The sequence below is a fragment of the Pseudorca crassidens genome, chromosome 15 (assembly GCF_039906515.1).
Source record: "Pseudorca crassidens isolate mPseCra1 chromosome 15, mPseCra1.hap1, whole genome shotgun sequence".
NCBI lineage: Eukaryota > Metazoa > Chordata > Mammalia > Artiodactyla > Delphinidae > Pseudorca > Pseudorca crassidens.
The window spans coordinates 20,332,216-20,356,964 of NC_090310.1; the positions used below are offsets into that span (position 1 = coordinate 20,332,216).

The following is a 24,749-nucleotide window of genomic DNA, read 5'->3' on the forward strand; positions in this document are numbered from 1 at the left end:
TGGTCGGGGAACTAAAATCCCGCAAGCCCCATGGCGTGGCCAAAATAATAATAATAATAAAAATTTAAAAATGCAAATTAATTCTGAGCTAGTTTTGTGTCCACCTGCACATCTGTTCCAACATTCGTTTATTCTGTATAAACTTGCCCTTTTTCTGACTTCCCTTTTGAACGGATTATGACATCCGCTTGGTTCTCTCGTTTAATTAGAGTTAAAATATTTAACACGCGTTCATTTTACAATGCATGAGAACCATGACTTTTTGGGGGGGGCAATTACCCTTTGACACAGTAAGTAAATATCTAGCACGCTCATGGTGTAATGTGTTACGGAGAAAATAAAGCAAAGTACGGAAGGAGGTGATGGTCCATAAAGACCGTCCGGAATAAAAATGCTAGAAGAATTCGTTACCTGAGACTCAAATTTAACGGGGCGTCCTCTAGTTCATCTGGCAGGCCTTGCGAGGTCGGCTTGACCAACTTTGACCTGGCTGCGGGTCTGCAAGACCAGTCCGCGAGCCCGACCCGCGCGTGGAGGAGGGCTGTCGGGGAGGCGGCACCCCCGGGCCGGGGCCTGCGCGGAGGCGGGGCCTGGTGTGTGGGCGAGGCGCCACAGGCCCCGTCCCATCACGTGCCGACCCTCGCCTGCCGCGTCGGCAGCCCAGGAACACTCCAGACGCCGGCGGCTGAAGGGCAGGGGCGGCCGCGGCCTCGGCTGCGGGGCTAGGCCTATGGCGGCGACGGCGACGGCGGTGGCGGCGGGGGCCGGGGCCGCGGCGGGGGCCGAGTCGGCCGAGGGGCCCCCGGGGCCGGCGGCGGCGCTGGAGCTGTGGCTCAGTGAGTAGCCAGGGCCGCCCCTCGGCGCGGGCCCAGCGCCCCACGTGAGGCCTGGCTTCCCGCCTCCCTGGGCCTTTCTTCTGAGACCGGCGGCCGGACAGGTGGCCGCGGGGAGGCCGGCGCCCGGGGAGGCGGGCTGGGCCCGGCGCGGGTGGGAGGATCGCCGCGGGGAGGCCCCGAGAGGAGTCCCAGGAATCCGCCAGGGCTGCGAACCCGAGGCTGGGCGCCCTGCTCCCCCTCCTCCTCCCAACCTCCCCCAGTTGCGGTGCATAAACACTGTTAACAACATAATGGCTAAGGTTTATTGAGCTTTGCTTTTATGCCAAGCACTGTGCTGAAAAGCATTTCAGCCACTGTTAATCCTCATTACGACCCCAAGAGACAGCTTCTGTTTTTAACCTCGTTTTACAGATGGGGACCTTTCGACTTCCTCAGTTGTGCAACATACCCATCCTCTGGGAAGGAGCTGTCTCTGGCTGCCGACTTTAATGTCAAAACAAGCCCTTTACACCTCTTGTGCATGTTGGTTGTGGCCGGGTTTCTTATGTGTATTGTCTCCTGGAAGACTCACGGCAGTCGTTAAGAGTCGTTTTTGTTCCTACGTTACCGGTGGGGACTCGAAATTCCAAGAGAATAAAGCATATGCTCCTTGTATTGGGCTCTGCTGGGTGCTGGGAGTACTGAGATGCGTAACACAGGGTCCTTGCTCACAAAGACATTTTTAAGTGGGTGGTACAAGCCGACAATAACAGCACTTTGTTACATTAACTGAAGATTGGGAGGGAGCCGGGTTTAAAGTGCGGTGGTGGGAGTTGGGTTTGTTTACCTGGGCATTGTCTCAGGGGACATAGCATTTGAGTGGACAATGGAGGCGACAGCGTTTCAGATGCAGGAAACTGCATGTGCAAAAGCTGGGGGAACAGGAGGGTGTGGAGCATTCTGGGAAGAAGGAGGTCATTACTGCAGGAGTGCAAAGCATAAAGAGGCTGCACTGCTAATTGGGGTGAGATCTTCAAGGGTCTTGTATGTTGCAGCAAGGAGTTCAGTTTATCCCTGATGCAGTAGGGGAGAGGATGTTGGCGTTTTCAGCCTGGGACTCTGATCATGTACACTTGTTAAAGGCATCACCTGCAGCCGTGAGAAGAGACGAATTGGATAGGGATTGGGGAGGTCAGGCAGAGAGAGTAGATGAAAAGCTCTTCTGGTAGTGTGTCGGGGGTGAAATAGGACAAAGGTATTGGGATGGAGAGTAGAAATAATTAGCTAGTACAATCAGCAGGTTTGATGCATTAGAATAGAGGCCAGAGACCAGGAGGCGTTTAGGATGGATCCCAGGTTTCAGGCTCAGGTAACTGGTTGGTTACAGATATCTCACTTGTTGACTTGTGGAGTTTGAGGTGCTTGTGGCACAAAGAGAACCTCTCTGGGCAGTTGGTTGGCTCCAGAGAGGGTAAGAGCTGGAGGTCAACTTGGGACCTTCAGTTCATTGGCAGTGAGCTTGTTCAGGGAGGCTGTTCCCGTTAGGAAGAGTAGAGGTTTGCAGATGGAGCATGGAGAATCTCAACATGGATGAAGCAGGTGGGAAAAGCAGCCTGGAGACAGAAGGCGGAGGCTACAGGCTGGGCGTGGAGGGGGAAGCTTGGACGGTGGGGAGCTGCAGGTGGATGTAGTTGGTAGGTGGTTTTGCTGCTGAGAGAGAGAGTAGGAGGAGGAAGGAGGAGGGGGAACTTCGAATTTGGCGACTAAAAGGTTACTGAAATACCTTAGTGCTAAATGGTGGGGACAGAAGGTGGTTGACTAGGAGGCAGTGGAGTTGCAAAATCAAGTGGGCCGAGTTAGAGGCCAGCTAGCGGCCGACACAGGTGGGGGAGAAAAAGGGAACCTTGGCTGCTCAAGGAGGGGGTCCTGAAGCTCCAGCTGTTTTAGGCCAGCCAGTGTGGTCCCAGAGTTGTGAGATCTTCCAGTTGTTCAGGTAGGGCTAGAACCTGTACCAACAGCACACACCCACTCCCCAGTCTCGACAACCAAAAATGCCTCCAGACGTTACCAGATGTGCCCTGGCAGAGAGGGCAGACTCACCTCTCCCCTCCCCGCCTGAGATCCTCTGAGTTTGGGCTCTGGAGTGTGGAGTGGACTGCAGAAATGTATCTTGTAATCTTCGTGGTTGTGGGACTTGCACCTCCCCGCCCCCGCCCCTCCATAGGGCAGAGAAAGTGAACTGTGTAAACCAGACTTCTGGGGGGCTGGGGCGCAGTGGAGGTGGTACGTGGGAGGACAAGGGGTAGAAGGGCTGGTGGTGGGGCAAGGACAGGAGTGTCGTTGAAGGAAAGCACCGTGAGTCTGGACTGGATGGAGAAGGAAGTCACTCTGGGGGGGTCTGGGGACTGCCGAGCTCAGCTCACTGGCAGGTCTTACCTCAGCAGGCAAGGCAGCTGTGCCTCTAAGATCGGAATGTAATACCCTGTCCGTCTCGGGGCTTAAGAGGAGTTAGTACATGTGAAGCGCTCAGGATACTGCCTGGCACACAGTGTTGGCTATTATTATCATTAGTCTTCTTAGTTGGGAGTGGCAGAGACTAACTCATGTTGTGTTACCAAAAAAGAAAAGAAAAACGTCAGACCTAGGAAGCTGTTTCAGCAGAAGTTCATGCTTTAAAAATACAAGTAGCAGGTGTGCTAGCTTTCTGTGTGCTTTGGTGCGCAAGCTACTGAGGGTCTAGGTCCAGGCAGCTGAAGAGTGTGGTTAGCAAGATGAACAAAGATGCGCAGATGAGAGCAGCCATTAACCAAAAGTTGATAGAAACTGGAGAAAGAGAACGCCTCAAAGAGTTGCTGAGAGCCAAATTAATTGAATGTGGCTGGAAGGATCAGTTGAAGGCACACTGTAAAGAGGTAATTAAAGAAAAAGGACTAGGGCTTCCCTGGTGGCGCAGTTGAGAGTCCATCTGCCGATGCAGGGGACACGGGTTCGTGCCCCGGTCTGGGAGGATCCCACATGCCACGGAGCGGCTGGGCCCGTGAGCGGGGGAGGCCACAACGGTGAGAGGCCTGCGTACTGCAAAAAAAAAAAAGAAAAAGAAAAAGGACTAGAACACGTTACTGTTGATGACTTGGTAGCTGAAGTCACACCCAAAGGCAGAGCCCTGGTACCTGACGGTGTAAAGAAGGAGCTCCTACAAAGAATACGAACATTCCTTGCTCAGCATGCCAGCCTTTAAGATTGAATTAGATTGTGTTGTTTTGTGGTTTTATTTCTGAAAGTAAAACTTGCCATAAATTACGAATCGATTTCCCAAAATAAAATCCTTTCTTGTATGATGGTATACAGTTTTCAGTAATGATGTATACAATTGTATTGATTTTTTTCCCCTGAATGTATTATTTTAATAAACATCTCAAGAATGAAAAAAAGAAACAAAAGTAGCAGCTTCTGGGCATTTTGCTGCTTTTCTTACCCCACTTAGTTTATTTTGGGCATTGTTCCACATGACTGCATTTAGAGCTGCCTCCTTCTTGTTAATGAACCGCCTCATGTGCCCCATTCCTTGGGGTGCTATGCTCTGTTCCTTGTTAGTGGACACTTCGGGTTGCTGGGAGTCTTGGGCTATTAACAGCAGCCCTGGGGCCTCCTGGTCTCTAGCTCTGGTAGTGCTGCCAAGGAGGCAGTAGCTTAAGTAAAGGTAAGGCAGGCTGCTCAGTAAATCTCTCTCTTCTTCCACTCGGACCTACTCCCAGGTGAAAAGTCCTGTCCCCTAGCCTCGCTTTCATGCCTCCTTTGGGGATGGGAGTGGCTCTATTTATACTCTCCCAGCTTCTCAAGGGTTATCCTGGAACCCAAGCGTAGGTCATTCCTGTGGCGGGTCTTGCTTGGGCTTTCAGCGTGTGCTTAATTGAATGATTGCTGGATATGGGGGTCGATGTGTACCCCATGTAGGATTCCCCCATGCAGTGAGCACTGCTACGGGGCTGAGTTCTAAGTGTTCTCAAAGTGAGTGCTCCCCACAGCCTCAGGGCTCCCTTTACTAGCACAGGCTGCTCTAGCGCCAGGGTCATGACCCTGGTGGTTGGGTGGCAGCTGATGTGAGATGATTTGACTTTTGAATTAGTCACTGTTAGATGAACCATTTCAGGGAATTCCCTGATGGTCCCGGGGTTAGGACTCAATGCTTTCATTGCTGTGGCCAGGGTTCGATCCCTGGTCGGGGAACTAAGATCCCACAAACCCACAGCATGGCCAAAAAAAGATGAATCATTTCATTCACAGGTGGAGGGCTCAGCTGTTTTCTTTCCTTCTTCTTCTTTTTTTTTTCAATCTTTCTTTTTAAAAAAATTTTTTTGGTGGGTGAGTGCACCATGCTGAACTGCATGGCATGCAGGATCTTCGCTGCGGTGGAAGTACAGAGTCTTAACCACTGGACCACCAGGGAAGTCCCCCTCAGCTGTTTTCTTAATACCTCTCACCCTGTAGCACAGCGGTCCCCAACCTTTTTGGCACCAGGGACTGGTTTCGTGGAAGACGGTTTTTCCACAGACGGGGGAGTAAAGGGGGGCTGGGGGTGGGTGGATGCTTCAGGAGGTAATGGGGCGGTGATAGGTGAAGCAAAGTAGAGTGTTTTTTTGTGTTTTTTTTTGCAGTACACGGGCCTCTCACTGTTGTGGCCTCTCCCATTGTGGAGCACAGGCTCCGGACGCGCAGGCTCAGCAGCCATGGCTCACGGGCCTAGCCGCTCCGCGGCATGTGGGATCTTCCCGGACCGGGGCACGAACCCGTGTCGCCTGCATCGGCAGGCGGACTCTCAACCACTGCGCCACCAGGGAAGCCCAGGGTTTTGTTTTTTTTAAAAAATTAATTAATTAATTAATTTTATTTGATTGCGCTGGGTCTTAGCTGCAGCTCGCGGGCTTCTTAGTTGCATCACGCAGGGTCTTCATTGTAGCATGCGGGAACTTTGTTGCAGCATGCGGACTTCTTAGCTGCGGCATACATGTGGGATCTAGTTCCCTGACCAGGGATGGAACCTGGGCCCCCTGCATTGGGAGCATGGAGTCTTAATCACTGTGCCACCAGGGAAGTCCCAGAGTAGAAGTTTTTTGAGTTTTTACCTGGCCAGGCCCTGTCTGACTCCTAGCCACTCCTTGGGGCAAATTGGAGTCAAACAGACGTGGACGGTTGCTCTGGGCTGATCAGACCGAGCTACTGGTCCTCTGGGGGTCATTTTCTCTAGAGCTGCTCAAAGCCACTGAAATAGCTTGGCAGGGTGGAATTAGGTGTTCAGAGATCCAGTTAGTTCAGAACTGGAATAGCCATCTCCCGGTGTCAGCAATATGTGCAGCCAACTGGCCAGACTCTGCATAGTAAAAGATGAATCCTTCATTCATTAGTAGATGTCCATGCTGATGACTATTCTGGGTGCTGGAGATGGGAAGGTGAATGAGACCGACCTTCCTCCTGCCTTAGGGAGCTGATAACTTAGTGGTAAGAAAGTCAAGGAAGCTAGTTCCCAAAAGAGGCCCTGCCTTTGCCAAGGAACTGAAGACTTAACCCTGAGAAACATTTGGGCCCTGGAATCAGGCAGACCTGGGATTGAATTTTTGCCATTTTCTAGCTTTGTGGCTGGGCAGGTTTCTTCAGTGGTGAGGTAATAGTACCAACTTCAGTTGTTCTGAGGTTTACAGGAAAGGATGCTTGGAAAACACTCAGCATCATGTCTGACCCACAGCAAAAACAAAGCGGGGTGGGAGGGCAGCTATTACTATTATTGCTATTATTTGGGAGCTATGAAAAACCTTGAGGGAATCCTTGTCATATAAGATATAGCAAATAAAATAACTTACACTTTATAGATCTTTTTGCTGCTTTGCCTTGGTTAAGGGTTTAGAACATTATTTAACCTTAGAGGTTTTTTCCTTCCTTTCTTTGGAAAAACTGGTGACCTGGCAGTAGGGGAGGAGGGAGAGAGCTGGATTCTGCATGGTGAATTGGGGTCCTGCCTGCTCTTCTCTGCCACTAGGGCGTAGAGTCAAGTGTTGAGGTCTGAATGCCTTTTAGGTGTCAAGCTTGACCTTGTAGTGAAGTGAAACTTAATGAAGCTTAAAGGGTAAAGAATTATCTTAGATGAGTCAGATCTCCTTAATCAGACTCTCTGGAAATCACTGCCTTAAGTTTATTTCATGAGTAATTATTTTGTGCCTATGGGTATGGCATTGTACTAAGCACGGAAACATATGGCTTCTGCCTTCGTTTTTTTTTTTTTTTTTTTTTTTTTGCGGTACGCGGGCCTCTCACTGTTGTGGCCTCTCCAGTTGCGGAGCACAGGCTCCGGACGCGCAGGCTCAGCGGCCATGGCTCACGGGCCCAGCCGCTCCGCGGCATGTGGGATCCTCCTGGACCGGGGCACAAACCCGTGTCCCCTGCATCAACAGGCGGACTCTCAACCACTGCGCCACCAGGGAAGCCCCTGCCTTCGTTTTTTTTTTTAACATTTACTGAATATGTTGCTACCAACTTTTTTTTTTTAAATATTTATTTATTTAGGCTCTGCTGTGTCTTAGTTGCGGCATGCGGGATCTTCATTGCGGCATGTGGGATCTTTAGTTGCGGCATGCAGACTTCTTAGTTGTGGCATGCATGCAGGATCTAGTCCCCCCACCAGGGATTGAACCCGGGCCCCCTGCATTGGGAGCATGGAGTCTTACCCACTGGACCACCAGGGAAGTCCCTCTGCCTTCATTTTGAATAAACTTTTGAAGTTTAAGTGTAATAAGTCATGTGTACATACTAAAGTATAGACAGAGACTATTATAAGATTAGCTATCTTTTATTGATTACTTAATGGTTGCTGCTATACTGAGTACTTTAGACACTGTCTTTTAAAAATCTCATGGCTATCCCATGAGGAGGGTACTATTTTCCTTATTTTATAGTTGAGGAAACTGAGGCTCAGAGAGCCCAAGGACATGTAACTAGTAAGGGATGGAGCTGGAGATCCCCATCCTGAAAGAGCAGATAAGATGTGGGCCTTCTGAGAAGAAAGGGATGGCTTCTGTTTTGTGGGGGTGGGAGATAGAAAGATTAAGAAAGTCTTTATGAAGTGGCATTTGAATTGGGACTCGAAAGGTGAACGGCATTTTGAGAGATGGAACATAGGGAAAGAGCTTTGAGGAGGAAAAAGGTGAGGGGCATATGGGAATTGATCATCTAATTCCTTTGCTCTCCTTTGTTGTCTTTTTTCACTTAGGATGGAGTTGGTGGGTGGGAAGATGGGGGATTGAGTACCTGTCCTCTGAATCTCATGGTTGAGCTGTGGGGCACATGACTTCTGCGTGACATAAATGTGACTGCTGTCTGGAAAAGTTAAACTCTGGATGACTGTGTAGTCTTAAGTGATCAGAAGGGAGGAGAATTAGTAGGGGCTGGAGCAGTGGGAGGAGGGTTTTGGGAGGAGACAGAAATTCAGAGTGGCCTTGAAGAATGGATAGGATTTTGAGAGGAGAGAAGTGGACGTTCAGGCAAGAGGAATAGTGTCAGAGATGTGACCATAAGAATTACTTATTTGCAGAGCTTGAAAGAGCTTCTCTGTCAGGACCAGTAAGATATTTCACTGGAGAGCCAGGTAGGCCAGGACAGGCTGGACAGTGGGGAGTAAGGGAAATGTTATGAAAGGGCAGGATGAAGACAGTCTCAGCAACTCCTTTGTGAGAATGTGGCCTGGTTCAGTCTGCGGGCGGGGCGTGTGGAATGGGCATCCTTGTTGGGTTGCTGGCTGCGGATTCTGGCAGCAGCAGTGGGAGGAGAGGAGGAAGCTGCTACCGTCAAGCACCAGGAAGGATACACACAACCCCTTATTCCAGGAAGTCAAGGATTGCCCCTCCCTTCCGTGGAGCATGGTCTCAACATTAGGCCTTCTGACAATCCCTCTTTCTCCAGGTATCTCCTGCTCCTGGCTGTGCCCTCGTGCTCTTCATGCTCCGTGTCCTCATATTTCATCCGAATATGAATGTTCCAATGGGGGAGACCCTAGCGTGACTAGATCTGGGTTCCTTGGCCATGTGTATGGTAGCAGAGAGAAATAGCATTTTGAGGAGTGAAGACAAGGAGGTCCTCTTGTCAGACTGGATAAGCCGCTGACATGTGGAGAAGCTTCTTACTTAGGATGGTCAGGAGATTTCAGAAAAAGGAGGCTCAGATTTAGGCCTGTTACTTTGAGGATATGGTGGGAGCCGCTCAGGGCTTCATTGTATGTTCTAGTCTTCCTGTCACATGGCTAAGAAGATTACAGGTTCTGGCCCACGCCCAGATGCTGGCCCAAGCCCGTCCTCATTGCAGGGCCAAAGTGGGGGAGTCCTGACACGGGCATGAAGAAGGTGCACACAGGCCATCCCCTGCACTGGGAATGGAGCCCCTTTCAGGACAGTAGCGTGTTAACCAGTTGAGCTGTTCATTCAGTCAGCAAACAGTCGCTGAGGCCGTATCATGGGCCAGACACTGTGCCTGACAGTGATGATGAGTACAGGCCCCTGTCCCTTTCAGCTGTCTGCTCCCTGGGTCTGATCCCCTAGAGGTTATGTCACAGTCCTTGGCTGTTGTCATATTTGGGGGGCTAGTGGTGTGGAGAGGTGTTTGTTTCTCTTTATTATACTTTAATTTTATTTTTTATTTCCTTGACAGATAAAGCCACAGACCCAAGCATGTCAGAACAGGATTGGTCAGCTATTCAGAATTTCTGTGACCAAGTGAACACTGATCCCAGTGGGTAAGGTGACTTCACACACGTGCTTGACTTTGGGGGCACCTCAGACTGTGCATGCCTTTGTTTCTCAGGATTGTTTCACGTAGCATAGATTGTTGTTTCGTTTTTTTCTCCCTCCGTGACCTACTGAGTACATTATTTTTCTAGAAATAGCAAATTCATGTGGTTTTCTAAAAAACAAATAGTCGGTTTGTAACTGGCAGCTACTTAATACATTTTAAATAGTGTTATGAAACACTGCTCCTGAGGAGGTCTCTGAATGTTAGGGACAGAATGTAGCTAGGGTACGCAGCAATGTGAAAGATCAGTGTGTTCTCCATAATTTAAATGCAGTCTTTCTTAAGGAACAGCAGGGGGAAAAGGGGTAAGATTTTGTTGAATTTGGTTTCTAAAGTATCTGGATAGGAACTTAAGAAATGAGTCAGTCATCCGGATGTTTTATCTCCATGTTGCTGAATATTCATTTTGAAACGAGCAAGAAGGTTGATCACATTTTCTGCTCTAGTGTTAACTGAGCAGTTGTCATATGACAGACAAGGTCTGTGCTGCTCACGACCACGTTACTCACAGGTCTGGAAGTTGTAGGGGTGGGTTGACTGGGGAGAGGATGGTGTGCCCTGGAAGTGTAGCTATGAGAAGGGTGGGTGGGAGTCGGCCGCCTTCAGGGGCTCATGCCTGGCCGTGTGCAGTCACATCCCACCTCTGCTCTGGGACCCGAGCTCCTGGAGGAGAGGGGACTTTACTGGGTGTGCTCAGCCAGACTGGTGTGTTCCTCTCCGCCCAGAGTCCAGGTGTCTTTGTTTTCCCTTAGCTCAACCCATGCACCTTGGCTACTGGCCCACAAGATCCAGTCTCCACAAGAGAAAGAAGCTCTTTATGCCTTAACGGTGAGTTCGGCTTGCCCCTTAGCCTAAGCTCTCCTGTCCTGAGGCTAGCGTTTCTGTGGGGAAGAGGCTCTGAGAAGTTCGCCTTCACTGGCCTTGAGAAAGCAGGCTGGAGGGAGTTCCGGGCTCAGATCGCCCCATTCTAGATCTGTTTCTGGAGAGTAGTATTGAGCCCGCTTTGCGAGAAGGAAAGGAAGGCTTTATTTCTTTTTGCCCTTTTTAGACCCGGGCTGGCAAGGTCAAGTCCCACAGGGCCAGACTGGTAACATAAGTGAATGAGCTGCTGGGTGGGGACCAAGGAACTGGAGAGCCCATGCCCAGTCTAAAGAGGGCAGCTACAGTGCAGGACCTGCTGGCTGTTGCCAGGCGTGAGTTTGGGCCCAGTGTTGCTAGGACTTCTGTTTAAGAGAAACTGGGAATCTAGATTTTTAAATATATGAATTCTCTGAATTTTTCAATATTGGTGACTGATTTGAAACGTTAAACAAGATTGTGGACCAAAGAAGACATTTACAGGCGCAATTTGTCACTCAAGTGCCAGTAGGTAGCCCGTAGTTTAACAGTTCTTGGGTATTCCACGTCCGATTTCCGCCTCTAAGGAGAAAGAAGGAAGTGATTCTCTGACTGCTTTCACCTGCCCAAAGGGTCTCCTTAAAAGGTGGGGTGAGGGAATTCCCTGGTGGTCCAGCAGTTGGGGCTCCACGCTCCCAATGCAGGGGGCTGGGGTTCGATCCCTGGTCGGGGAACTGGATCCCACATGCCGCAACTAGAAGATCCCGCATGCTGCAACTAAAAGATCCCACACATCACAACAAAGATCCAGCACATGGCAACGAACATCCCGCAGGCCACAGCTAGGACCTGGCACAGCCAAATAAATAAATAAATATTTTTTAAAAAAAAAGAAAAAAAAGGTGGGGTGACCTCAGAGTACCCCACTGAGCTATTTCCTGGGCACAAACCTGTCAGTTACAACAAGAGCAAACAGGTTCTTTTTTTTCTTAATCTAAAAGTGTCACCCTTTCTCCCAATCTTTAGTGTCCTCAGTCTTGAGCCATGATTTCAGCAAATACTTACCAGGTTTGAAATGAGCCCTGGAGCCAATGGTTTCGCCTTCTCATGGGGGTCCTGTGTCTGCACAGGTGCTGGAGGTGTGTGTGAACCACTGTGGGGAGAAGTTCCACAATGAGGTGGCCAAGTTCCGCTTCCTGAACGAGCTCATCAAAGTGTTGTCCCCAAAGGTGAGTACCCTGGGCTTGGCTTCGCTCACTGTTCTGCATGCACCCCAGGTTTCAAACTCCTGTCACCCTTCTTGGTCCAGAGGCAGACCTGCTCATGGATAGAACCTGCCAGGCTGTCCCAGGTTTGTGAGAGCTGAGAGGTGAAAGCTTTCCTCTCCAAGGTGTAGGATGATGGTCATGGTCATCAGCTGATCCCCGCCCTTTGATGGTTAGCATTTTCAAATTCTCCCTTTAAAAATGGCCTTGTAGACAGGTGGCCTAGAGGGGCGAGCACAGAGGGGCCTAGCTGGTGGGCACAGGTTTCCTGGTAGAGATAACAAGACATGTTGGGTGTAGCTTTAAGTTTCCTTCTTTCCTTGTCTTCTGTAGCTTTTCTCCTGTGTCTTAGCAACACCATTCTCGGGTAACTAACATTGGTGGAACCTTCCTTTGCTGCTTCCCAGCAATTCTGATACCAGCTGGGTGTCCTGTGATTGAATTCATTTCTGAAAATAAGTACTCAAAGTTAGGACAGACCCTACAGGTTAGGAGCTCAGTCCTACCTAGACTACACCTACCTCAGACACCAGTCATAAGTCTCGGGGATGCCCAAGCTACTTGCACTTCTGCCCGACCAACTACAAGTTCAGAGCTTCCTCTGACCGCCTCTGCCAGGTTCCGTCATTCACTAGAAAGAGTCACAGAACACAGGAAAGCACTATACTTACTAATATTCTTTTACTGTAAAGGATGTAAATGCAAGAGATACATAGGCGAAGGTCTTGGGGGTGAAGGGGGAGCAGAGCTTCCATGCCCTCTCCTGTGGAACCTGAGCATACCACCCTCCCAGCACATCCATGTGTTCAACCAGAAGGCTCTCTGGACCTGGTTGTTTCGGAGTTTTTATCTGGAATCATGTGGGCATGATTAATTTAATCACTGGCCATGTTATTGAACTCAGTCTCCAGCCTCCCTCTCCTCTTGGGGAGGTCAGGATAGGGCTGAAAGTTCCAACCCTCTAATCACATGGTCAATCCCTCCCTTGAAACTAAGTGCCCACCAGGAGTGTTTAGCAGAAACTCAGGTATGGTCCATGGGGGCTCATTGTAAATAACAAAAGACGTTCCTGTCACTTAGGAAATTCCTAGGGTCTTTGAAATTCTGTGCCAGGAGGAACTGAGGACAAGGGTCAATATATATATATATACATATATATATATATATATATACACACACACAAATATATATATACATATATATGTATATATATATTTTATTTCTTCAAAACATTTAAGTTTCAGCAATTCCTTTCACTTTACCTTATTTTCATTCCAAATACATTTTTATTCTAGACTTGCCACAGTCAGATAATGAGTGTCCCCAGTGGCTCTAACCTAGGCCAGTATATGGTAGGATTTAATTTTAGTGGCTTTATAGGTTGATTCTTTGAAACCCAGAAAGAGCCCTGGAAATGGGTGCCAGGTAATTCGTCTTCTAGCTGTGCCTCAGCTCTACCAGCCTTGGGCAGCTCACTTCTCTGGGTCTCAGCGGCCATCTCTTTAGTGATAGTGTGGGCTGGGCAGTCTACTAATGAAACTGCACAACTAGGATGGGATTTGAACCCAGCCAAAGCTCAGATTGGGACTTGAATGCACAGGCTGGGACTCAAACCCACTGTCTTTTTTTTTTTTTTATCATTATTATTAATTAATTAGTTTATTTTCAGCTGCATTGGGTCATCGTTCTTGCGCACCAGCTTTCTCTAGTTGTGGCGAGCGGGGGCTACTCTTGGTTGCGGTGCGCGGTCTTGTCATTGCGGTGGCTTCTCCTGTTGTAGAGCACGGGCACTAGGTGTGCGGGCTCCAGTAGTTGTGGCATGCGGGCTCAGTAATTGTGGCTTGCAGGCTCCCGAGCACAGGCTCAGTAGTTGTGGCGCATGGGATTAGTTGCTCCGCGGCATGTGGGATCTTCCTGGACCAGGGCTCGAATCCGTGTTCCTTGCATTGGCAGGCGGACTCTCAACCACTGCGCCACCAGGGAAGTCCCAAACCCAGTGTCTTTTAATTAAAATCAATCACCTGGTGTCAGGACTTACTGAAGCTCAGGTTCATTATGTCTCTGCACAGAAGGAGTTCAGCAAGAGGCAAAGTGATAGGCAAGAAGTAGATTTATTAATATAGGACGCCTGTGAGGGATACAAGTGCGCAGGCAAGGTGGCTCTGCCCCGAGAACTAAGTGGGAAAACAGATTTATTTAGAGAGATATACATTCCAAAGGTAGAATGTCTCAAAAGGTGAGAGCAGTCCTGAAATATGGGGTGGTTAGTTTTTATGGGTTGGGTGATTTCATTGGCTAACGAGTGGGAGGATTATTCCAGCTGTTTTGGGGAAGGGGCAGAGATTTCCAGGAATTGGGCCACCGCTCACTTTCTGGCCTTTTATGGTCAGCCTCTGAACGGTCATGGCACCTGTGGGTGTGTCGTTTAGCTAATGTATTACAATGAGCATATTACTGAAGTTCAAGGTCTACTGGAAGCCAAATCTTACACCATCTTGGGCCTAATCGGTTCTAACCAGTTTATGTCGTATTCTCAACAGCTGTGTCATTCTCTAAAGGTTACGTCTTGCCGCCTTCCCTCCCGTCTCACCAAGTCCCTTCCAGCTCTGTAATTCCCTTTCCTTTTTCAGTACCTAGGCTCCTGGACCACAGAAAAAGTTAAAGGAAGAGTCATTGAAATACTCTTCAGTTGGACAGTGTGGTTTCCAGAAGACATCAAGATCCGAGATGCTTACCAGATGCTGAAGAAACAAGGTCTCACTACCATTACTTATGTTGCATTCCCTTTTCACAGTAGTTGTTCCTTCTTGCTTTTTTGTACGCTTTGTTACTTTGGGGTGAAAGCTGGAGATCTTGTGTCCAGTAGATACAACAATAGAGGCTGACGCAGTAATTTTGATCCCTGGAAATGGGTAGACCGTTCCTTCCGGTTGACGGGAGTTGAGCTAGGTTTGAGATGGTTGTTGCTGTAGTTACCCTCACTATGCCAGGTTCCAGACTCTCTAGTGTTAGCTTGTGTTGAGGGTGGAGGCTGACTTGCTAGAGCGTTTCTCTCAGTATCTGCTCTACTCTCAGCTTTGGGTCTTCCTCTTGCTCTACACCTCAGAGGGGGTCTTATTCCATCGCCTTTCCTGACAGTAGACCCTTACTACTTGTTCCTCAGTGCCCGTAGCCTGGTGGTGGTGGTGCTGGTTCTGCTGTGAGTAAGCCTCAGTCTCAGGCAGGCATGTGTCCCTGGTCTTGGTGGGACCTGTTTGTGATGCTGTCCCATCCCGACTCGGGTCTGGGCCGGGACACGTTGCTGCCCCTCCCCCAGGGGCACAGGCTTTTCTTTTCTTTTTTTTCCAGCTCAGTAGATTTTCACCACTGTTCTAAGGACAACAGGTTTGGTGTCCTTCCCCCAGCAGTGTGAGGCTTTTCTGTTGGGAGAGAAGGATTTCAGTGGGCCATCAGGCCTCTCCCATTCTTTTTTTGTGAGGCCTTTGGAGAATGAGCCTATTCCTCTTGTGTTGTGAGCCCCAGAGTGTGTCCTGTGTAGAAGCTGGGAGTCCATGTTCCTTTTCTCTTGGGCTCTGTGGGAGGAGCCTGGACTCAGCATGGACTATTTTTCTCCCTGTCGCATACACTCACTTAACATTTTTAGGAGTATTAGGGATTCTACACTAATTTCTGGGCTCTGGGAGATTGTATACCTGCATAAAATGATCAGTATTTGTATAGTGTAAGGCCCGTTGACCACTAGCCTTACGGTCCGGTTCTGCTCTAATTTAGTTGGCTCTGACCTCTCCAACTTTGTACTGGTTCCATGGATTCTCCCAAGGGAGGATGCAGAGCCTTGATCATACCCTGGGTGTATCTCTGTAAGGTTGTTGACAGTGTTTTCCTGGTGGGACATCAGGAACCAGGAGTTTCTGGGCTTTATACTGGATCCTGCTGAAGTCAACGGGTACCTATATCTGTATATTCATGAGTTGCATGTTTTAGGAATCATAAAGCAAGATCCTAAACTACCAGTGGATAAAATCTTGCCCCCACCTTCTCCCTGGCCCAAGAGCTCCATCTTTGATGCCGATGAAGAAAAGTCAAAGGTAAGGAGCTTCTCCCTGACCTTGGTGGCCTACCTGGAGTCTGACCAGACCCCTTCTTTTTTTTTATTTGAATTTTATTTTATTTACCTTTTTACACAGCAGGTTCTTATTTGTTGTCCATTTTATACATATTAGTATATATATCTCAATCCCAATCTCCCAATTCATCCCACCCCCACAGATCCCTTCTTTTAGGGACTCTCCTGCAATGTCCCCTGACCCCAAACCAAAGTGTGGGAGAGTGTGGGGAGGTGGGTTTTGAGTTCCCTGTGGAGCAGAGAGAGGCAGCTGAAGGTCTGGATGTTTTCTTTGTGGATAGGCCAAATAATAAGTGTCCTGTTCTTTATATCTTTCACTTTATCTGTTCAGTGTTCCTGAGGGAAAGAAGGTACGAAAGGATAACCCTAGTGGGTAATGGGGTCGTCGGTCATATCCAGAGTGTGGTGTTGGGGGAGGAGAGTGGGCAGTAAAGAATTGGTTGTATGTTGGCTCAGATCTTTTTAGTGTCAGTAAGCATGATCTCACCCATTTTCCTTCCATTTTTGTCTCCCAGAATTGTTGCTCCTCAGACATCAGTAAGGAGAGGGAAGGGAAAAGCAAGGTGGTCCAAACCTAGGCCAAGACCCAGGGATAACTCCAGGGTGCCCCTGAAAGGTGGCAGTGCTTTTGGTCATTAGCGTTCTTGGTCCCTCACAAGGTCTTGTAAGTGTAGAACCAGGAAGACTCTAGTCCGAGGAGGGGTCTCTTCTGGTACCCTCTGCCTTCCAGCTGCAACTGTCAGCTGTACTCTTCCCTTGGATCGAGGTGCTCACTGTGGGCAGAGTGAGCAGGGCTGTGCTGGGTTCTGGGCGGCTTTCCCTCTGGCTCCTCTCCTACAGGTGCTTCACCATTGCAGAGGGTGGGAGGAACGGGGGAGGAGGTGTGGCATGGACTTCTGAGAAAGATGGTCTTGTGTCAGCTGCTTAGACTCCCTGACACTCAGTATCTCCACCTGTCCTGCCACCCATCCAACAAAGAGTGAGTGACTCCTCTACCTATTGGGAATAAGGTGGATGAGATCGCCAGGGTCTGTCACATCATAGTATGCGGTCCAAGACAGCCTTGGCACTGTTGACATTTTGGGCCAGTTAGCTTTCTTGTTGGAGGTCGTTAGGCACTGTAGGATAGAGTGTGTACAGTATCCCTCTAACCACTAGATGCCAGGAGTACCCCCAGTTGTGACAACCGAAAATGTCTGCGGACTTTGCCAGAGGTTCCCTGGGGACATCCACCGCCCCACCCCATGGAAAAACCAGTGGTCTGTGGGGATGGTCGTAATCCTTAGGTTACTGTGTTGTGAGGATTTGGTAAGGTAATGCGTATAAAATGTGCGAGCTGTTATTAGTGCTGACTCTGCTGTTGCTGGTGCTATCAGTCTGGGCCGTTTGACACAGAGGGAATTGGTTTCACCTAGTGTTGTTCCCTCTTCAGCTTCTGACAAGGCTTCTGAAGAGCAACCATCCTGAGGATCTTCAGGCTGCAAACCGGCTGATCAAGAATTTGGTCAAGGAGGTGGGCATTTTCCAGGGGGTTCTGCAGAAGCAGCACTTGACAGGGGCTGGACAGTGTATATGTGTATGTGTGCTTGAGGGTGTGGGTACACAGTCGTCTGGGAGAAGGGATGGCTGCTTAGCCCTGAACCGGGGAACAGCTGTGGGCTCCCTGAAGGGCAGCAAGGTGGTGACTGGAAGCAGAAACTGCTGTGTGTTTCTCTAGTACTTCCGTCTAGGAACTCAAAGCATTTCACAGACACCAGTTTCCGTCCCAGCGACCGGTATTGGTGTGGATAGAATCCAGGTTTGGGAATTTCTTTTCCAGAGGGATTTAGGCTGGTGGTACAAAGGAGTAGTCCCAGCTCCCCAAACTGCATTGTCTGTCCCAGGAATTCCGGGCCTTGAGCATCTTCTCTACCTGCTGAGTGAACACTCCATTCGCTCCATGTTTTGGTGGCTTCCCTGAGCTCTCCACAGTGCAGCGTCCCTTTCCCGGCGCTTGTTCAGGCTTTCTTCAGAGCTTCTACTCCCTCACTTCATCCTCTTTCTCCCAAAAGGAACAAGAAAAATCAGAAAAGGTGTCCAAGAGAGTCAGTGCTGTGGAGGAGGTACGGAGCCACGTGAAGGTGCTGCAGGAAATGCTGAGCATGTACCGCAGGCCAGGGCAGGCCCCGCCAGACCAGGCAGCCTTGCAGGTACTCTTTTTAAAACTAAATTTCAGGTGGCACTGAGTATCACTGACGTACTGGGAATACACATATATTTCAAGAAGTCATCATACAATCAAAATTTATGTCCCTCAGCCGCCGCCAACTTCCTCATTCCCTTCCCTTCTGTTCCTGCCTCTCTCCCCATCCCCAGGCAACCACTGATTTGTTTTCTGTTCTGATTAGTATATTTTTCCTAGACTCTTACATAAATGGAATGATACAGTATTACACTTTTTTTTTTGGTCTGGCTTCTCTTCTCCCTCTTGGCGTTATTATTTGAGACCCGAGACCCATTCTTTTGTTTTTTTTTTTTGGCTGCACCGCTTGGCATGTGGGGTCTCAGTTCCCTGACTGGGGATCAAACCCATGGCCCCTGCTTTCAGAGCGTGGAGTCTTTTTTTTTTTTTGATTGCAAAGCAGTGTTCATTATTATCATTTTTAACATTTTTATCGGAGTATAATTGCTTTACAATGGTGTGTTAGTTTCTGCAACATAACAAAGGGAGTCAGTTATATGTACACATATATCCCCATATCCCCTCCCTCTTGCGTCTCTCTCCCACGCTCCCTATCCCACCCCTCTAGGTGGTCACAAAGCACCGAGCTGATCTTCCTGTGCTATGCTGGGGAGTGCAGAGTCTTAACCGCTGGACCGCCAGGGAGGTCCCAGTAGAGTATTCCTTTTTACTGCCGAGTGGTACTCCGTTGTATGCGTACACCACAATATGTATATCCGTTCATCTGTTGGTGGATATTTGGGTTGTTTCCAGCTCTGGGTGATGATGAGCTAACCTGCTGTAAACAGTTGTATACAGGGTTTTGCGTGAACATACACCTCCCTTTCTCCTGGGTAAATGCCTCGACGTGGGATTGCTAGGTCACATGCTGCATGCACAGTTAACTCTTTAACAAACTGCCAGACCGTTTTCCAGAGTGTTTGTGTCATTTCGTATTTCTGAAAGCAGTGTAGAGATTTCCCATTTCTTCACATTTACACGTCTTGGGATCTTTCTTTTTTTATAACACGCTTACTGAGCATTTACATAACGAGCTCTGTTTTATAGGTCGTGTATGAGAGGTGTGAAAAGCTGCGGCCCACCCTGTTCCGGCTGGCAAGCGACACCACCGACGATGACGAGGCGCTCGGTATGATGTTTTTTTTCTTTAATTAAAAAATATGTATATATTTATTTTTGGCTGTGTTGGGTCTTTGTTGTTGTGTGCGGGCTTTCTCCGGTTGGGGCGAGTAGGGACTACTCTTCGTTGTGTTGCTCAGGCTTCTCATTGCGGTGTCTTCTCTTGTAGTGGAGCACAGGCTCTAGGCGTGCGGGCTTCCGTAGTTGTGGCTCGCGGGCTCTAGAGCGCAGGCTCAATAGTTGTGGCACACGGGTTTAGTTGCTGCGCAGCATGTGGGATCTTCCCGGACCAGGGATTGAACCTGTGTCCCCTGCATTCGCAGGCAGATTCTTAACCACTGCACTACCAGGGAAGTCCCTTGGTGCAGTCTTATTCTTTAGGCATAGACAGCACCCAAGAGTGCAGGGCAGACGTGGGGCTTCCTGCCTTACTGCTGACGCAGAAACAAGACAGTAGCCCCTAGGTGTTATGGTGGTTGGGCTTGGGGAGGGTGTGGCCTGAGTTGATTCTTCTGATTTCCAGAGGAATCTACTATGTTTGAGCAAGAAATGAGCCGCAAGTCTGAAAGCATAGAAAAGGGTGGAAATTTGCCATGTAGATTGGGTGTGAAGGGGATAGAAGAAAGAGCGGCTACAATTGAAGGCTTGAAGAAAGGCTGAACATTCTCAGAGGTCTGAGAAACAGCTGCGAGGGGCTCCTTGGAAGGTTTCACACCCAAAGTGCCTTCAGGGGCTGGGTGGGGAGTCTAAGTGGAGAAACCAAGTGGAAGGCACAGGGGAGAACTGTAATCCTGTACACAGGTATTGAAATGTTTAAAACTATTTTATTTTATGGAAAATCTCAAAACACACAAAAGGGATTTATTCTATCCCCATGTACTCTTCACCTTTTGTTAATAATTACCAACTCATGGCCAGTCTTTTGATCTTGTTTTATCTGTACTGCTTTCTCCCTCCATCTTCCCCCCTACATCCCCAATTCTATTTTTTTTTTATTTTAATAAGATCTGGCACCTTATTAGATGTCTGTTCGATGACTGTCTATGCATTTACTTTTATTTATTTATTTATTTACTTTACTTACTTATTTTTATAGGATCTTAGTTCCCCGACCAGGGATCAAACCCGTGCCCCCTGCACTGGAAGCTCAGAGTCTTAACCTCTGGGCCACCGGGGGAAGTCCTCCCAATTCTATTTTTAAGCAAATTCCAAACATTTCAAAGTAACCAGTCAGTGTTCAGATTTTCCTGGGCATTTTTCCCTCTAATCATTCCTTGTTGACCCTCTTTCTTTTTTTAAAGTTTGTTGTAAATCAGTATCAAAAAGAAAAACCACGCTTTGTAATTGGTTGATATTTAAGTCCCTTTTAATGGGTAGCCCCCATTCTTTTTTACTTCATACATGAAAAACATGTCCTTTGACTTGCAGAGTTTCTCTTGGTCTCAATTTTCTGATGGCATCTCCCATGGTATTTAATGTTTCTCTGTTCCTGAGATTTCTGAAATTCCTGCTTTCTTATAAATTGGATCAGGAGGCTTGTTCAGATTCAGGTTCAAATGGCAGGGCGTGTGCTGGGGAGCAAGAATGCTTCACAGGTGATGTGAAGAGGCCCATGGTATCTGGTTTTCTGGGTTTTTTGTGATGTAATTATTGTCTAAACCCGTTATTTCCTCCGGTTGCAATGAAGTCAGAGATCACAAAATTTAAATTTTAATCACCTTGCACATGCCAAATAAAACACTTTGCCAGGTGAATTCAACCTCGTGTTAGTTCACAACTTCCATCCAGTTTAAAGATTGACAGGAAATGAATAGTTGGTCGCTCTTGCAGTGCCTTCCTAGTACCGTGGCCTGCAGTGTTATACATAGCCCCTGGCCCTGTTGCTGTTCTGTCTCTCTCCTAGGAAAGGCTTTCTTGCACCAGATCATGAGATACTCTTGACATTTCTGAAATCCACTGCATATTTTATACTTACAGGATGTTTCAATTTGGATGTCAGATTTTCATCAGGAATACTTGATCTGTACTTAGATTTTATAAAATTTACAGGTGAAAAAGTAGATTCGTGTACCAACTTGTTTCCTACACGCTTCCCAATAACTGAATAAAGTACCCAAAATTTTTTTTAATATTTGCATCCACATTGACAAAGTAGCTTTAAGTTTTGAATTAAAATTAAAGTTTTAGTTCCTCACTTGAAAGACCCATATTTCAAGTGTTGGCCATCATATTGGACGGTACAGACAAAGAAAGTGAAAAAATTTGGTTCCTCCTACATCCTGCGAAGAAAGTGTTGAGGTTCAGGGATTGAGTGACTGGGTGTGCCAGGGGACTGATCTCATGATCTGGGGGCAGGAGGCATGGATATACTGAACCTGGTAGAGCCGTGTGACAGCTGCTTTGTGGAGTGGCTTAAAAAAGACTGAGATTGTTGGTAGTTAACCAGGGGATTCTGATTTTTCTCTCATTCTTCAGCGGAGGTTCTCCAGGCAAATGACCTCCTCACCCAGGGAGTTCTGCTGTACAAACAGGTGATGGAGGGCCGTGTCACCTTTGGGAGCACAGTGGTCAGCTCTTTGGGAGACATACCTGTCTCCAGAGGTATGTGCAGAGAGCCTCTCCCACCCTCTGCCGTGGGGCAGCCTGCAAACACCGGGAAAGAAATGGATCCCTGCACGCTCTGGGTTATGGTATAGAAATGAGAGAGCATGTCCTCTTTTCCCTTTCCTTTGAGAACTGGTTTTATCTAGCCAGCCTCTGCCCCACGTGCCATCACGGGTTGACTGCTAGGCTGGAACTAGCTTTGGCTGTAAACAGAAGCGGTGGCTATACCGTGCCCGGGTTTGGATTGCACCTCTCATGAGTGCTTACTTATGGGAGCTCACACCAAAAAAAATATGACCTTCTTCAGGTGTTTCCTAGTGCCAGGCTAGCTAAATCGGAATCATCTGGAGTACTGGTTAAAATGCAGATTCTTGGACCTTCTGAATCAAGACTACTTAGAGCTGGGACCCGCATTTTTATCAAGCGCTCGAGATGATTCTGATTCACTGTGGTCAGAACCTCAAAGGCCTCTGACCTGGAGCAGTCAGCTCTGCTACTGTCCAGGTTGAATGGACCGTTAGAGGATTCTGTGTTTACTGGGGTGGGAAGGCAGTTCCTCTGGTTACCTCGTATTTCAGATGCCACTCGAGGCTGTAAGTCAAGCCAGTCAGCTGAGGTGGAAGGTTCATCTGGGGTGTGCTTAAGGGTGGGGTGATGTGATGTCTTTTGATTGGGAGGAGGCCTGAGGGAAACGGGTAACCTTTAAGTGGAGACTTTGCTCTTATTCCGACTGACTTATTTTCCTAACTGTCTGTTTTCTAGTCTTTCAGAATCCAACAGGCCGCATGAAGAACTGCCCCCTGATTGACTTGGAGGTGGACAGTGGATCTGAGCAGGCTGGGACTGTGGCTCCATCTTTACTGCATCACGACCTGGCAGCCTTAGGTGAGGGTGCTGTTTAGGGGCAGCAGGCACAGAATGGTCCTGATTCCCAGGGAGAGAGTAAGCCCATTCCCCCTGGTGAGAGTGTGCCGGTTTTTAGAAGGAATTGGGTATACCGGGAAGTTCAGAGAGGTCCTCCCTGTACTCAGTTTCAGATTTGCCATGAATGAGTTGAATGACTTTGGGTAATTTGTTTTGTCTAGGCTTTCTAAATGTTCTAGAAAGGATGATGGTATCAGTCTCCAATTCATATCAGGTAGAGCTACGGATGTGCATCTCACTCTGTTCCTTCTTTACAGGGATCAGTGATGGCCCAGTTACCAAAAAGGTAAGGAAGCTCTTCCTAGGGACCGGAGAGGAGAGGGGAAGTCCCTCAAACCTACCTTCATGAGGGCAGCAGTGCCTGGGGGAGGGTGGAGGGCTACAGCATAGCCTGGTGGCACTGTGGACTCAGAGGTCCAAAGCCTCTTCCTCATCCTCACCTCTACTGTCTGGCTTGAACCCCTGGAGGGATTTTGCTCTCCTTCTTCCCTACCCTTTTCTGTTGTATCCAGGCTCCTGCTTATTAAAGGTCTGCTGAGGAGTCATGTCCTCTTGACCTTTCTCCACCTGCCCCAGGAAATGTAGTAAGCCTGGGCTTTGGGGTCAGGAGAGCTGTGCCCCAATGTCACCATGGCTCATAGTCACTCATGCCCTGGCCTTACTTTAGTCATTCCTGGTTTTGACAGGTTGCGAGTCAGAATTGCGGTCAGGAAAAGAGGAACCCTACCACCAGCACACTGCCAGGTGGTGGTGTCCAGAGCCCTTCTGCAGAAAGGAACTTGCTGGATCTCCTCTCCCCACAGCCGTCTCCGGGACCTCTGTGAGTCTTGTGGGCAAGGAGCGTAGAAGAGTGGCTCCTGTGTGCGGTGCTCGCTCACTGCGCGAGGCCAGGCAGCGGGGCCCAGGGCTGCTGCTCCCCCTGAAGGGCTGCTTCCTTTCTGTCGGAGTTCAGTGTGTTCTCCTTTTATTCCGCATCCTAAGTCAGGAAAGTACACGTTTGGCCAGGACCTCCAAAACGCAGTTTAAGGAGCAACAGCAGTGATGATGATGATGTTTTTTGTCTTTATAGGTTTTTTTTTTTTTTTTCCTGATTTCAGTGTAATTTGAAGCAAAGCTTGATTACTAGAGAAATAGATAATATAGAAAGTCCCAAATATCACTCTCTAAAGACAATGTTGAATGGTCCTTCTTTGCTTTTTTTCTACACATGTAGTAATGTGTTGCTGTGGCTTATTTTTACACAAATGAGATTATAATTTACAAACTGTACTCCACTGTGGTTTTTTATATCACACATCTTGGATGCGTTTTCATCAATTTATGTAAACTTGCCTCATTCTAACAGTTGAATAATAATTCATATACATATAATATATATATTTAATCATTTCCCTCTTGTGGATATTTACATAGCTTCCAGGTTGGAGGAACCTGGAGTGTTTCTATAGTACAGATTTATAAAAGTAGAGGTGCTCTTAGGTATGAGTATAAACATATTTTCATAGGTCCTGTCCCTTTGCCTCTGGCAAGGCTGGAACACTTTGCCTTCGCCCAAACAGCCTGAGAGCCTGTGTCCCTGGTGGAGACCACAGAGCTGGGTGGAAATGGAGATGTGCTGGGAGGTCATTCTTGTTAGTACCCGTAAGGGGTTTCTTCCTAGTTTACTGTTTATAACCACTTGACATGGGGTCAGTAATAATTCTAATTTTGGTGGGTTACTTACGTCTGGAGTTTGGTTTTCCATAAATGTTTTTGATTTGTATTCCAAATGGACAAAATCATGAAATATGAATGAAGTGGTCAGTGTAACTTGTGCTGTCATCTTCCTAGCTTACGTCACGCTGGTGATCATGTATGGGAAACCATCTGACTGAGCTACTTGTTGTCAGAGACTGCCTGACAACTACAACATTAATTACTTTATTGGGTCCTTATTGTATGCACACATTCCGCTCAGTGCTCTTCATATACTTTCTCATTTAATTCTTGTAACAGCCTATGAGATAGAT

General features: G+C 48.2%; 2 protein-coding genes across 4 annotated transcripts in view; both read left to right on the forward strand.

The window, feature by feature from the left end:
• The first annotated feature begins 658 nt into the window (after positions 1 to 658).
• Positions 659 to 24,749, forward strand: part of GGA2 (golgi associated, gamma adaptin ear containing, ARF binding protein 2) — a 30,091-nt gene continuing 6,000 nt past the window's right edge. Inside the window, exons 1-13 of one of the 3 annotated variants that reach the window (XM_067706384.1) lie at positions 659 to 836; positions 9,504 to 9,588; positions 10,397 to 10,472; positions 11,612 to 11,710; positions 14,377 to 14,500; positions 15,731 to 15,834; positions 17,305 to 17,385; positions 17,924 to 18,061; positions 19,141 to 19,222; positions 21,688 to 21,813; positions 22,579 to 22,701; positions 22,998 to 23,026; positions 23,427 to 23,560. In XM_067706384.1, the coding sequence (XP_067562485.1) occupies positions 731 to 836; positions 9,504 to 9,588; positions 10,397 to 10,472; positions 11,612 to 11,710; positions 14,377 to 14,500; positions 15,731 to 15,834; positions 17,305 to 17,385; positions 17,924 to 18,061; positions 19,141 to 19,222; positions 21,688 to 21,813; positions 22,579 to 22,701; positions 22,998 to 23,026; positions 23,427 to 23,560 (1,307 nt within the window). In that variant the 5' untranslated portion in view covers positions 659 to 730. The other 2 variants (XM_067706382.1, XM_067706385.1) reach the window with 2 other exon arrangements.
• LOC137207038 (transcription and mRNA export factor ENY2-like) lies at positions 1,108 to 5,328 on the forward strand. The gene is made up of 2 exons (XM_067706398.1): positions 1,108 to 3,767; positions 3,920 to 5,328. The coding sequence occupies exons 1-2, from the start codon at positions 3,587 to 3,589 to the stop codon at positions 4,051 to 4,053; spliced, it is 315 nt and encodes a 104-aa protein (XP_067562499.1). The 5' UTR covers positions 1,108 to 3,586; the 3' UTR covers positions 4,054 to 5,328.